The 15,422-nt window shown below is 39.0% G+C and overlaps 2 protein-coding genes across 3 annotated transcripts; both read right to left on the bottom strand.

Annotated features, from left to right (window-relative positions):
* Positions 1–359: 359 nt before the first annotated feature.
* On the bottom strand, positions 360–5,812 carry LOC146325546 (L-rhamnose-binding lectin SML-like). 2 transcript variants are annotated; one of them, XM_084721623.1, is made up of 8 exons: positions 5,654–5,720; positions 4,768–4,829; positions 4,324–4,459; positions 3,030–3,139; positions 2,204–2,248; positions 1,982–2,117; positions 1,769–1,872; positions 360–435 (listed from the first exon to the last, which is right to left on the bottom strand). In XM_084721623.1, exons 2-8 carry the CDS (start codon positions 4,796–4,798, stop codon positions 413–415), a joined length of 585 nt encoding a protein of 194 aa, XP_084577749.1. In that variant the 5' UTR covers positions 4,799–4,829; positions 5,654–5,720; the 3' UTR covers positions 360–412. The 2 variants fall into 2 exon arrangements, with proteins under 2 accessions (XP_084577749.1, XP_084577748.1); XM_084721622.1 differs by lacking the exon at positions 4,768–4,829 and having other exon boundaries at positions 5,654–5,812.
* Positions 5,813–8,536: 2,724 nt separating this feature from the next.
* Positions 8,537–13,751, bottom strand: casp9 (caspase 9, apoptosis-related cysteine peptidase). The gene is made up of 10 exons (XM_084721621.1): positions 13,204–13,751; positions 11,534–11,744; positions 11,312–11,395; positions 11,171–11,232; positions 10,874–11,050; positions 10,698–10,787; positions 9,763–9,910; positions 9,434–9,622; positions 9,229–9,338; positions 8,537–9,116 (listed from the first exon to the last, which is right to left on the bottom strand). The coding sequence occupies exons 1-10, from the start codon at positions 13,333–13,335 to the stop codon at positions 9,012–9,014; spliced, it is 1,308 nt and encodes a 435-aa protein (XP_084577747.1). The 5' UTR covers positions 13,336–13,751; the 3' UTR covers positions 8,537–9,011.
* Positions 13,752–15,422: the final 1,671 nt, after the last annotated feature.

Raw genomic sequence — 15,422 nt, 5'->3', positions numbered from 1 at the left:
TCCTTTGAGACATCTGAACCATAGTCCCATAATGTGATGTGAACTAATATGGCTTTGGTTATATCTTTTCAAAGCACCTACTGTATGTGTTGAGATTGGCTGCAGTCTGAACCACTCTGAACCATCCATTCTCTCAGTCAACCCTGACATTGCACTCTGGGTAGGAGGGTCACAGAAAAACATTCGCCAGACTATCAGCAAACTTCAAAATGTCTCTTTAAAAGCTAAAGATACATAAATTTCACTCTCAGTTGAAAAGTTGACCTTAACAGCCTTTATGGGTCAATAGTTATGTATCTGTAACAGGATTCTGCACTTATTTCCTTTACATTTTTCATTAATGTGCAAAGTGACACGTATTTCATTTAATGCATGTTTATTGTGATGACTGTAGTTTCAGTTTGTTGACAGACTACTCTGTAACAACATCAGGATCTGTAAAAGAACAGAAAATATTCACTTCAGTGAGTTCAGGCATGCAAATGTCTCCCAACAAAAAAGAGAAGTTAAATGACAGACAGAACTGGATCGGACAGCTCTGGACTGTTCTGTGAACACCACACTCACCAACTGTGTATATATATATATATATATGTATGTGTATGTGTGTGTGTGTGTGTGTGTGTGTGTGTGTGTGTGTGTGTGTGTGTGTGTGTGTGTGTGTGTGTGTATATATACAGGTTATATATATAATAGTATATATATAATAGTTAAACTTAGCTCACCCATAAACATTTTAGAATGAAGAATTTTTACATGTAGTGGAGTTAGAGCTGGACGACATGGACAAAATCAAATTCAAAATCAAGATTTTTGACCAAATTCCTTAATATCGATATTGTGACAGTATTGTTGGGATGATGTGGTATGGTGCTTTTACAAAATATTAACACAAGGATAAAGCAAATAATAGAAATGCTTGAACAGCCTGATAAAGTTAAGAAAATTACACCACCTTGCTGTAATGTAGCCTTAAAAACACACTTAGGCCATATCAAGATGTAACATATATATCTATATATCTAGTCTCATCATGATACCAATATAATGCCAATACATAACCCAGCCCTACCATAGAAAGAAACTAATTCCTACATGAAAGTGCTCACAGCAAGGTTTGTGGATTAGCTTGAGTAACCAGGTCATGATTTCTGGAAAGAGACATTGCTGTTGAGTTTTTCAGTTGTATTTTATGTCACTTTTAACTTAAAGTGCAATTCTGGAATGTCACTATCTAGACTGATAAATATTACTACAGTTTTGATTTTAGGGTGAATGTCCCCTTTAATCAGAAGCTAATATTTCTGATTTAACAGGAATTTGAAGCTTGTGTCTATCTCTTTCAATTTAGATTAAATAATGTTTAGCGCAATAGTAAAATAGTAGAACCTAATCACAAACTGACAAGACACATGCTGCTGATTTAATGTATTTTGTTTAATGTGTTGATCGTGATTTCACTTTGGATCAATCACAGGATCTGCAAAAAAGAAAAAGAAAAAAAAGAAGCTTCCCATGAATATTTAAGGGACTGGTTGGGTGACTGCAGGATCAGTGTTTCTAAAATCAAGAACCTGATGTATCTGCACTAAAAACTGAGTATTTCTGGATTAATAGATGAGGATAGTTGTTTAAACAGTTATATGGATATATCTCTGCATTGCTGCTTTTTCCCACCCCATACTGCATTCAGTTTTGTGTTTTATTTTGCACATTTGTACCACAGACCAGCTTCAGTAGTGTGAAACAGGGCCTTTAAGTTACTTACATTCACAAATGTAAGCCACCTCCAGGTACTTGTAAGTGCCGACACAGGGGTCTCCAAACACTGCCTGTCCTGCATCGATAACACAGCTGTTTTTCCCGTTACATCTGTGGAGACAGAGTGACATGAGTGAATACAGAGTGTCAGCTGGAGCATGTGGAACCTGCCAAACCTGTCAGCCTGATTTGCAAGTTGTTAAAAAGTGGGCACCTGTACCTGTCAGAAACAATACTGGTGGCGGGGCCTGAGCAGTCGGTTTTTTGGGTCTGAGAGGCGGGCTGTTCATAAAAGCAGGTGGTTCGGTCGTGGCGTCCGTAATCGGCACCGTAGATAAATATAACCTGCCCCGCATCTGGCAGAAAGAGGAGGAGGAGCTGAAAGCAGTGCTGATGCATATTAAAGCACCGCAGATACACAGAAGAGAAATTGTGATCTTACCACACTGCAGGTGTGCCAGAGAATGCTCACATGTCACTTGGTGAACTGTGAAAGTAACATGAATCAAATTAGACATGCACTATTAACCCCAAACAACCAGCCGATGCATTTTGTGTCAAAAATCATGAACCTTATTCTTCTGATCTTCTTCAAATCACATCATAATAATAAAAACAGTATTTAAGTGTAGCCCACGGCAGACTACACTCTTAGAAATAAGGGTTGTGGAAGGGTTTTTCCTGAAGGGTTGAGGTTTTACCCGGAATTACTTCTGAAGAGCAGTTTTTGGAAGAAATTGTTCATCACGGGTTCTTAAGACCAGGGGTTCCATTAAGAACCCTTTTCATCCAAAGAACTGTTTCTTGAAAAAAAGAGTTCCTCAAGGATTGTTGAAAGCATGGCTGTTAAAATATGGTTCTCCATAGAACAAATCAATTTCATTAAAACAATTCCTCGACTGTCACGATCTCAGTGTTATACTGACCATTTCAGGTTTTACTGACTAAGCTGTTTTAGCCTCCCAAAAGGTGAAAAAGGTTCCTGTTTGAAAAAAGAACCAAACTGAATGCAACACACAACATTTGTTTTTGTTTCTAAAATAAAAACTGTTGTGATCAATGATTTTTTTATAAATGCCTGACATATCAAATATAATACAAACAAAATATCATATGTAAATTATATAGAATTTCTTTCTTACTTTTTCCTTTTTTGGCATTTTGTTAGATGGTCCAAATAACACATATACAAAAAAGACTGTCTGGCAATTAGGCCATTTAATATATCAGGCTTTCCAAGCTGAGTGTCATGCAGACATGTGACTGACTTGCTGGGAGGCAGGTGTACTTGGTCTGCAGATATTTATGTGTGCCAGTGCAGGGATCAGTTTCTCCAAAGATCTTTGCATTCAGTTCGCAGACCTTTTTTCCATCGCACCTGCAGGGTGAACATAAAGAGGTTCAAGCAGAATCACAACAAAACTGAAATACATTACAGCATCGTGACTTTGGACAATGTTAAGAGACTGAGGCAACGTTCGCACTGCAAACCTTAATTTAGATGTAATGCTCACATGATTTTTTTTTTTCCATTTAGCTGTTCACATAACTTCTTAAATGTGGCCAGTATCAGATTCCAGTGTGAACTGGTCATGGTCCTGAATTTACTTGCTTGCACAATAGAACAATAACAAGGGTTGTGATTTTTAGCAGTGTGAGGCCCCTCGCCATTTTACTTAATGAAATCACAACACAAACTATTAGGTGGTAGTTCTTTTCAGTTAACAGAATATAATATGTATTATTCTGAAAGGCAGCTACATTTAGCTGATAGTTACTAGTATAGTCATAAATTTTAACTTCATGTAATTTTATGTTCTATTTTTAACCACCACTGACGTCATGTTTGGTTGTAACTCTCTGTGCTACTTGTTGTAATTCTGTTGAACATTTGCCCTCGGGGCAGTGGGGGTCAATAACAAGTTTCTCTTACTATACACTAACTTAGTTGTTGGTTTTTCATGTTAGAACTAATCACAGTGAATTAAGTGCTTCATGGACAAAAAGAAAATACACAAACTGAGAAAATTATCAAACAGTACTGTCCTCTGTGGGGGTCACGTTTGGGGAGATGTACAAAAGGTGTTTCCTGTCTTGACAGTGGAGGTGTCCTGAGAGTAGAGCCTGCTGACTTTTACCACATGGTTACATACATCACTGTAACTGCTTTGTATCATTGGGTGGAAGTCCATCATGTCTCTCTTGTTAACGCATTTTTTTGGTCAATGTTTCTCGCAAATTAAGAATTTTTAAAAAGTCACATGTCACATGCAAGGTGCATTCCAAAAGACATAAACATGCTGATTGCTTACAGATTATCATGTAACAATGATTATATACAGACTATGATTGCATTATTCATATTATGTTGTCCCATTTATCAGCTGCATCATAAATGCCGTCCCAAAAAGCCTCCCTGTCAACCTCTTCTCAACAAATGGTCCATTTCCACTGGCCTGGTTTAGCACACCTGACCACTGCATCGTGGAAGCCAAGCCCTTCCACTGAATTGAACATAGGTATGAATGCAACTTCCAGTTCCAGTTTATACAAGTGTTTTACCTTCTCTTGAGGACGTCCACGGTGTCTGTCAGAGAGCAGGCTGTATTAGAAGTCTGTTCTGGAGTTTTTCCCTCACCGCAGGTCTCACTGTCTGCACGTCCGTACAGTGACGTCTGAACACTGATCACTCCAATATCTGATACGCAGCAAACAGGAAGAAGAAGCTTAGAAGAAGAGCTATAATGGGCAAATAAAAACATTCACTTTACATGTGATTATTATTTATCTAAACAGACAGTAACAGCTCTAATGGATTTCAACAAAGCAACCTGTTATGTACAACTTGAATTCTAAAAAAGTTGGGATGTTGTGTATAAATCATTTTTGACTTGTATTCCATGTTTGAACTGGCAAATTTTATTATTTTTTGTAAATATACACTCATTCTGAATTTGATGCCTGTAATATGTTTTAGAAAATTGGGACAGCACCAACAAAAATTACCTGTTAGGAACAGTTTGAGAATATTTTCCATCCCAAAACTACAGGAATTTAGGGATCACCATCTGCAATCCATAATATCATTCCATGATTCTGGTGAAATCTCTGCATGTAAGGAGCAAGGGCAAAAACCAGCATTGAATGCCTGTGTACGTTGACCCCTCAGGTGGCACTGCTTTAAAAACAGATACTACTAAATGGGCTCAGGAACACTTAAGAAAACCGTCAGTAAATACAGTTTGTCACTGCATCTAAAAATACAAGTTAAGACCCTGCCATGCAAAGTGAAAGTCATATATCAACAACATCCAGACACGCTGCAGACGTCTCTGGGGACTGAGCCCGAGATGGACTGACACAAAGTGGAAAAGTGTGATTGTTACAGATTGTTACACGCACCAACACCAAAGGTCAGCCTCTGTGATCGTACAGGGTGGGGGGTGTCAGTGCCCTTGACATCATTGCTAACATGAAGACAGATTTTGGAGCAACTTGTGCTCCCATCCAGACGTTTTTAGAAATATTCCTGCATATTTCGGCAAGGCAATTCCAAGTGCCAACTTTTTCTACTCTTTTTTTGGTTCTTGAAAACGTATTTTGATCATTTTACCATGAAGCGACGCCTCAACTAATTGATAGCATCCTATATTTAAAAATCCACAGGGTCTATTAAAATAGAAAACAGTTATTGTTGCCATTGTTGTCACAAGGAAATAAAAAATGCAAAGAAAAAAAATGTGCTTTTTTCAGGGTGAGATCATTAAAGGGTTAACACTGGTTGAGTCAGATGATAAAAGTTAAACAGAAAACCACAAAACACACCTCTTTACTGTGGCCAAAATAAATGTTAGCACTACTGGACAGAATGTTTTAGAGCAAACGGTCTTACCACAGCTCAGTCGATGGACAGAGTTGCCATCACAGGTGGTAGCTATCTCTGTGTGGACACCTAAAAACAAAAGGCACGTAAGTAATTTATTCAAGCATCTTAATGTCATACATACACAGTCACACAGACACACAGATATTTACCTGTACTTATAAGCAGACAGGCAGCTGCAAGCACTGAAAAAGAAACAGGACTGTTAGATTATCTAAAACAATCAACGGCTCAATTTTACAACATCATAATCTAAAATATCCTTAATAATAAAAAACCCAACTTTGAAGGCTATTAGAAGTATACTCACAAAGTGTGGTGCTGAAGTGGAACATGGTTCGTGGAACACGCAGTGATAGGTGACCAGTGAGACTGATGGTAGGAACAGAAACACTCAGTCTTTATCAGTATTTGGTCTTGGGCAATCTGCATCTATTGTGCAAAACCTGAAAACACCACATTTGGAGGGTAAAAAAATGTGTTTTAGGTAAATAAAGGAAAAGTAAACATGTCCTCTAATTTCCAATATTTAACCAAGGCCTTAACTAAAATGAACCTTGAACAGATAAAGAAACTGTGATTTTGGTTGTTTAACTTCTAGTCACCAGGCAGAGTTTGGAATAAATACAAACATGCGTGTGCACATGAGAATTGGTAAGTTATGTGGGAATGAATGTAATATACTCAGAAAGTGGTGGATACTATCACTTGATTAAATCGTTGAATATCATCTATTTGAACTTTGTATTGTCAGGAACTTGTCTCGTCTCTCTCTCTGTGTGTGTGTGTGTGTGTGTGTGTACTTTATAGCTGTTATGTGTTATGGTGTAAACTGTCCCAGATAGCAGGGGATGTTCCCACAACATTAGTTACCATACCCTACAATTTCTGACGAAAAACCTTTTCAGCTAATGTTCAAAGAACATTTTAAGGATGCTTATCATTTCAAATAATGTTCCTATTACATTAAATGTTAACAAATGGGTATGTTGGGTATGTTGTTGAGATAACAAATTTTATAATATTCATCTTTTATTTACCTTTTATTTACCTTTACCTATTTATTTACCTTTTATTCTCCGAGGGGAAGGCGGGGCTTCCCCTGCCTGCTACAGTCTCATGGGCCTTGACAGGCCTGTTGATAAAGTTTCTTCAGGTTGGTCTCGCGAGGATGCAATCCCCATATTCATGTGTTGTACCTCAGAAACGGGGTAGATTTGCAGCTGCAAATTCTATTTTTTGACTGTTCTGTTTTATACGACCTTTGACAGCTCACTTCTCACTCTTCTTAAAGGGTCGCTAGAGGCTGCAAGTGATCAACAACTTCTTCAGTTTAAAATCTTGTTTCAACAAGAGACGATGTACGTGGAGGTCATATGTTAATGCTGGTGGAACTTTGCAGATCTCTGCTGGTTGTATCTGGCAGTTCTGGTGGAACTGCAGTAGGTGTTTAACATGAGGTGACTGACATGCGAGTGTAATGAAACCATTTCTAATTTTATGGAGACCCCTGGTGGCAGTGGAGGGAAATTAGACTAACAAGAAGATGTCTGTGACATCTAAGGCTGGTTTAATAGACATGACTTGAGTCTAGTTCCAGACTGAAATGCCTGGCCTGCTTAAGCTGTCTTAACTCAAAGCAACTTGCACAGACTCATAGTCATAGATTTAGTCTATTCTGGATTAAACTAAACTGACCAATAAAATAAACAATTAGAGCTACTCTGGGACTAAATTAAACTTTAAATGAATCCTTCAAAGAGGCAGGTTTAACTTCTGCCTGTTACTGTTTCTGAGGGAGCATGGACTATTTGGAATATCTAAATCAGGTGTGCTGAATCTTTTACACTGGAAGAGTCGCAACTGAAACTTAATGGTGGACTACAAGTTCACACCTGCTGTATTGAATTGTCTAGATAAAATGCAAAATGGTACTGTGAGCCCTAGTTCTTTTAATTGACTATCTTCCTGCATGAGGTACTATTTTGCCCACCTGCTTAGATTATGAAAAATAATTAATAATTATGGTTCTACATATTTTAATGGTTTACTTAAGATTATTTTGCAGCATCTTGCCTTTATTGGACAGGAGAGGTGAAGATAAACAAGAATCTAGGCTCCTCTGATAAAGACTACAGCCTCGGTACATAAATTTTTTTTCCATCAAGAAACATCAGTCAGGCCAAATGAAACCTTATGGCGGGCCAACTCTGGTCCACAGGCACCACTTTATGCAGCGGTGAATAACTAGACAAGACTTTCCTGATTTCTGAATTCTTTTTGCATCTGCTGTTTTCTTTTCTTTTCCATTTTGGGTTTTGTGAGCACCATTAGTTACTTACCTGACTCCCAAGACTCTATAGTCTCTGACTAACTAAGCAAAATTTAAGTAATGTTCATGAAAGCTACTTTAATGTTGTGGTTTAAGTAGTACAAATTAAAGCTTGCTCCTGACTTCATCTAAGACCTGTCTGTAAAAGCAGCCTGAAGTCTAATAAAGTACACTGCTGTTTAACTTACAGTTGCTGTCAGCCTTACATACTGTAATTCAGTGGTAACACATGCAGCAACATTCGCATGCTTATATATGATGGCGAGAGAATCTGTATTAATGCTCACAGCGGGATCCTTTTGATCCTGTTTAAAAGCTGGATGTCACTACCTGATTAGTGTCTACTCAGTGGAAAATCTTTCCATGCCTCCTCTTCCATTTCCACAAAATGACTCCACAAAAGATCAATACTGTTAACAAAATCAGTATATTAAAGAGATCTGAAATCAAAGTCAACAGAGTTTTTTACACCGATTGTCCACTCTTAAAAAATTTACAGCCGCGTCGCTAAGACAATGACAATACAGAAAAAACAATCCGAACCACATTTTCACACTACATTATTTTCTTTACAAGATGACACTTATACCCCGAAAGTTCATTTAGAAAGCCCAGCAAGACATGACAAACAAATTGAAATAAACAGTACGATATAAATGTGTCTGTAAAAATACAACAACAATTTAGCAAATTCATACACTTTGCAACTCTGCTGAAACATAATCTGAAGAAATTACAGCCATGCCTTACGGCTGCAATTCCCAAATTTAAGAATGCTATGGCCCAGTTTGAAATCTGAAAATCTTCTGAGGCCCACCCTTTAATCACAACTCTGATAAACACAGAGAATAATCATACCAATGATGAGATGTAAGATATGTTCTAGTGTTTATGTGACACATCACAATATATGGTGTGACACCTGGTAAACTAGGTCAGATAAATGAATAAAAAGAATTTAAGGTAATATACAGCATTGAAAAATATTGACATTCCCTGAATGTGAAACTGAGAATTGTTAAATGAACTTTGCTGCTATGCTTGGCTCTGAAAGTAGAGAAGTTTACGGAGGAAGTTAAAGGAACCAGGCATTTGCTTGTAGACCCCTTTTGCAGAGTTCTGGGAGACTTCATGGTTAACCTGGAAATAAGCACACAACATGTCTGCATATTTAAAAATAAAAGTCTCTGAATGGTTAAAAGGATTCAGTATAGCGCCACCTAATTTTGCTGTTATAGTCAGAGACGCTCACCATCATCAACATTGTGGCGAGATCATCAGTAGCAGCATTTTCCTCAAGAATACGGTCTAGTGTTTCGACGTACCAGGAGCCGGACTGGGTGTCTCTCCAAGAAACGTAACCTGTATTCATCACACCGTCATAAAGTGGTCTTAGAAAGACATACACAGCAAGTCAAGTCAAATAATACAGCTGCATGAATTCAACACAAACACACCAGGAAAAGTAGAGTAGGACACCAGAATGTCGCTCGGGGTGGGCAGAGTGGCTCTGGCGTCCGTTTCATCAGACATGCTCAGAGAGTCGCTGCTGGATGACGTTGGGAGGGCGTCCGTCTGATCATCTGCTCCACCGATGGACGGCTCAACCTCATCAGGGGACACCTCAAAGCCTGTGTCTCTTTCACCTCAAGGACAAACACAAATGTTTCCATATGTGACCACTTAAAGTGCATGTTTAATCTTTAAATGTTATAAGTAGGATTATAGATTTTTACATGTGCTTTGTTACTCAGAGTTATTCAGCAGTATGTTCAGTGTTAGTTACCTCCTCCACAGGCCTGGATGAAGAAAAGTTTGGGTTTGCCCTGTAAAGACGGACAATGCTGGCCGTTGAGGTAGTTTGTGATGTACTGAACTGGGACATGCTGTCCGTCCACACCGTACACGGCACCAGGGAAGCGGTTGTGACTCACCTACATAAGTCAACATGAATATGAGCATACATTAGGTCTGATGGGCAGTGTTGGGGGTATCACGCCATAAAATAAAGTCATGTTACATTCAAGGGTTTATGATCTGTATGGAGTACGGAAAAAGATGTTTTTCTAACATAATCCACGTAGATCCTGAACCCCTGATTATAAAAACAACTCACTGACATTGGTGAAGAAATGTAATGTTATAGTGCTTTTTATCCAGAGAAGCCCCAGCTCCCCCATTTACACATATTTGTTCACTGGTCAGTTTTGATGGGACCAATATGATGGTGATGATGATGTAAGATCAAATGGACAATGCGCCATCTACATGTAATTTGTCTATGGTTGGGAGAGGTTTAAAAAGGTGGCCAAATGGATCAAATGCAAGACTTACACACAGGAAAATGTGGTCTGTGTCAGTGCTAACTTGTTTTTACTTTGTTGCTAATAAGAAATTATGTCCAGTTTTCAGTCACAGTTTGGTTACTATTACTTGGGTACGTTTAGAAACAAAAACTACTTAGGTAGGTTTAGGAAAATATCATGGTATGGATTAAAATAGGCCCTTTCACAAAGTTAGAAAGCTTTCTGGTATTTACAAGGATGCGTCATCAAGGTGACAAGTATTAGCCAATCAGAGCACAGTAGCGTGGGACAAGGCGAAACAGTCTTGGGGAAAACAAATAAGACGGCTAGAATACATCCACTGACTGACATTTCAACAGTAGGTGGTATTATAAAAAGCCATATATAATTACAGAGACTGGGAGAAATGTCTTACCTCAGTCCCATGGGACAGCATGATGACCACACAGCAGTCATATTGTGAATGGTCTTTCTTAGATAAAGCTGACAGCTCGTGTTTGATTTGCTGAAATGCAGGGACGATTGTTAGGTTCACATATTAAAGGTCTACATGTGGTTTGAGGACACAGACGCAGAAGAAGTGATTCTTACTCTTTGTTTCAGGTTTGTCTTAACTTCCACGATAAAGTTGAGCGCCTTGAATCTGTTCTCCAGCTTGTCACAGTCTATGTTGGACCCTTTGCGATTGCTCAGCTCGCTCCGAGGTTCAAACTCCACGTTGTTTATGATGAGGCAATGTCCACACGGGCTGGCGTCCATTTTATAGCTCTGAAACACATGTACACAGAAAAAAGGACGCAGAAGAGATTTAACAGAGACAATGAGCTTCTACAGCAGCCTTTGTATATCTCTTGGATAGAACATACATTATAAATGAATGGCACTCACCTGGATACTACCTCGTCGTGGTCTTCTTTGAAACTTTGCTCTCATGTTCTCCCCTTCAGGTGCTGTGATATGAGCAGTATTATGCATTAAGCATCAAGAAACTTACATAACTGTTACCAAAATGTGAACCGCATAGCTTACATGGAGTGGGACTAGTGCCAGGTCTTGGTAGAGGAAGAACAAGGACATCATCTTTTCTTTGCTTGTCCACATCCATTGGAGATGCTGTTACAGGAAAAAACAGCACAGTGTTCATATTACAAGACTGGAGGGTTACAAATTAGTTTACTAATCAAGACTATCTTTACGGACAGTTTGATATTAGTACATATGATATATATCCCAGAATCACATCACACTTACAGACAGGGAGAGGCTGGACAACAGGGCGAACAGCCTGAGTGGGTGTAGCAGGCTGTAGCCGAACTGTTGGAGCTCCATTCTGCAGGAGTTCTGCCAAACTGTGCTGACCTGTCTCCTGAAGGCACTCCAGAAATAAAGGAAAGGCTCGACTCCCACGGGTCTCTAAGTCCCGGACCAACTCCCTGGCCTGGTCCCGCCTGGTCCCAGAATTCTGATAGGAGACACAGTAACAGTGTGTTAGAAGTATTACATTGAATTATTAAGGGGACAAGTCACTCCAAAATCAAAGATACGTGTATTTAGATTGTTTCGGTGTGTCTAAAAGACTGGAGTGATTCAAAGGCACTTGGCTTGGGGTGCTCAAAGTGCCAAAATATACAATTGAAAAACTCAACAGTGATTTCTTTTTTCAGAAATCATGTTACTCAGGATCCACAAACTACTTTCTTCCTGCCATGGAAAAAAGTAGTTCCTACATGAAACTGCTATCAGCAAACTGTGAATTATCTTGCATAACCAGGTCATGATTTCTGAAAAGAGACATTGCTTCTGAGTTGTTGTTGTTGTTGTTTTTTTAAATGCATCGCAGGGTGTCATCTAGTTTCATTGTATGCTAAAAATGGCCTATAACATGTATCTCCAAAACTTGGCAACTCACACCAAAATCTAGATCAGGGGGGTTTCAAAGTCTGAGACAGTGGGCTTAGTTTTGTTGAATTCCTGGTTGTCTACAGGATCATGATTGTGTTACTTGATCCCATAGATACACTGATCCCATAGACATTGCTGTTTTACATAACTTCAGGATACACCAAATACAAAGTAAAAAAGGTCCGTCCAAAGGCCAAATTAGTTTCTAACTATGGGAAAGTGGAGAAAACAGAAAATTTCCCCAATACTGTCTCTGAACTATCCCTTTAACCAAATCCCACACATGTAGACTGGTCAATTACTAATGTAATACCTTTTCATTTCCATTAAGTGAGCCTCCCCTGGAACTGTTTGGAGACCACCTGAGAAAGCCCATCTCCCACTTTGAAAATCTTTGATCTAGATGGATAAATAGCAGTAGTACAGGCTAGAGCAGACCTGGGCAAACTGCTGCCCACCTAAAGGTTTCATGTGGTCTGCAAGGCCATCATGGAAACAACAAAAATTAAAAATCTAGCAAACTCAGTTTATTTATCAAACCTTTATTTTGAAAGGGGTCGTTAAATGCTAATGATACTGAACTGTATCTTTTATATTAAACTGTATCTTTATTCACTCAGTGCTGTACATCAATGTGGTTTATATTGCTCTTCTACTTTTGTCGCTACCATCGTTCAGCATACTTGGTACACTGTAAAACATCAACTTTTGGACATTGCTAACAAAGTAATAGCCCACAATTCAACATGGCAATCCAGAAAGGGTGAGAAGAAGTGCCCTATTTAGAACACGTCTGTCCATTACATTATAGAGATTTGGCGATTATTAGGACCTTATGTCCTACCTTTGTATCTGGCTCACACTTCTCATGTTCCCATTAAAAATAATTGCCCCCTCCTGGGCTAGAGGAAAATATACTTTTCATTTTGGGGTGAACTGTCCCTTTAACTGTTGTTCGAGCGTTTGTGATCACTCCACAAACAACAGAAAATTAACCAGAATCTTTCGTGAATAGTTACCTTTATCTCATCGATCATGTCTTGAGTGAAAACTCCTTTTTCAAGAAGACCATCGTAGAGGTTTGATGGGTCCAACTGTCCGACGAGATTGGTCCTGTTGCGTCTTAAAAGCTCTCTGTGTCTCTGCTCCATGCTACCGACCTCAGCGAGAGAGACACAGAAATGTCACAGAGTCTTTAATTAACCAACTTATTACGCTTGTAGAGTCAGTTTGTATCCTAAAATGAAAAAAAAAATAAAGACAGAAACTGATTCCTTGTTCCAGTACAAATATCACAAGTTTCCTTTTAATTTCTTGTATCTGTGCTCGATTGCGTTTGCCACTTCCTTGTTTACATCACCGTTGTCTGTGATTGGTCCATTGAGAGAATACAGGGCCGTGTTGAGAAGGGAACCCCAGACCCGTGAAATATCTCGCGAGAGTGACAATTTCAAGAAAAAAACGTTATCTTTCTTCTAACGGTAACCAACTGTTTTCTGTCCTTAAACCCATCCCGATTATACAGAGCGTTGTTACATTGTAAAAAAAACACAATTAAGGTGGGCAATGTGAGCACTAAATACGTGTAAATATCGCGAGAGTTTCACGAATCAAGAGTTCCCTTCTCGATAGGACTGAGTAGAACAACAGGGTGCGTTTGATTTTCATTTAGCGCGTAAGATAGGTTGTCACGTTGTTATCGTTTCAGGAAGGAACAATATGCCAAAAAAAAAAACAAAAAAAAAAGACTCAAAACAATTAATCGATTATCAAAATAGATGTAGATTAATTTAACAGTCTACAAATTATAGATTAATCATTGCAGCTCTAAGTGTATTAGTTTGTCCAGCTGTTCCTTCATTTACAATTTACTGATTGATTGAATGATTGATTGATTTAAAGACAAAAAAACGTGAAATTTCCACCCAGTGAAACATTTCTTTTCTAGATGTAATGATAACGAATGTGTGCACTGAGCATGGTAGTATGTTGTCCTTTATTTTAAAATTATAATCTTACTAATAATCCCCATTTTCTACTAAATGTATCTGTAATCTGATTACATCTTTTTTTTTTTATCTGTAAATGTAATGGAATACAGTTACCTGTTACATGTAATCTATTATTCCTCAAGTCTGGGAACGATGCTGATCGTTGATCCGCAAAGACACGACACAACTCGTCTGACAAGCCAGAAGATCTGAGCTCCTAAAAGCTGAACAGCGCGAGAGTTTTCTTATCAAATGTATTTAATCTGACAAAGGCCTCAGAATTTGCGTTTCACCAGCAGTCAAATTAGAGGGGTGGTTGTTTTGACCCAGCAGGAGGATGGATGGATTAATATGTAGGCGGGTGGATTAATATGTAGGGAAAAACCCAGAATGCGAATTAGGTTTTGTCTGTTTGTCTTTATAAAACATCCTGCTGATGAAGAAAGTCAACAGATCAGACACAGACAGGGTCAAAGAATCACACTGACCTCCTCTGTGTGTGTCTGTACTGTATGTGTGTGTATGGAGGAACTGCATTGACGCAGAGAGGAGAGATGCTGCAGCCGTGTGATAATAAATGATATCAAAATGTAAATGTCGGTGCTCATCAGTACTCTGGTCTTTAATAACCCCCACATGCCAAACACAGTGTGCTGTACAGTTATACAGGTATAAACATATTTTAGTAATCAAATTACTCGAATTACTCTAGGAATCGTTTCAACCCTAAAATGAATGTATCTGTAATTTTCACACTTTGCAAAGTCATCCCGCGGGCCGGACTGGACCCCTCTGGCGGGACGGTTTTGGCCCGCGAGCCGTACGTTTGACACCCCTGCTCTACACTCTCGTAAGTCTGTGGAAAACTGTCCGACTTGACCGCAGACTCTCGTCACCACCTCCTGCTTCGGCCGCCTGATCTCGTCTGCTCTCCAGGCGAGGCACAGTTCATCTCCAACGTACCATATGTCTATGGTATTAGTGCTCGGTAGCGTTTTCCATTTCCGTGTTTAGATCGCCGTTGTCTGTGATTGGTCCATTTAGAGAATACATGGCCGTGTCTAGAAGGGAACCCCAGACCCGACAAAGATCTCGCGAGGGTGATTATTTTAGCACAAACCGTAGTCTTTCCTTAACGCTAACCAATAATTTTCTCTCTCTAAACCGTCACAGATCTTAGACACTGCGCTGTGAAATTATAAAACATAAATACTTTGTACAGTGAAGAAACAAGTACAAATCTCGCG

This window comes from Lutjanus erythropterus, chromosome 6 (assembly GCF_056507025.1).
Source record: "Lutjanus erythropterus isolate fLutEry1 chromosome 6, fLutEry1.hap2, whole genome shotgun sequence".
Taxonomy (NCBI): domain Eukaryota; kingdom Metazoa; phylum Chordata; class Actinopteri; order Lutjaniformes; family Lutjanidae; genus Lutjanus; species Lutjanus erythropterus.
The sequence above is the reverse complement of the archived record's forward strand: the minus strand, read 5'-3'. Positions and strand labels throughout refer to the sequence as shown.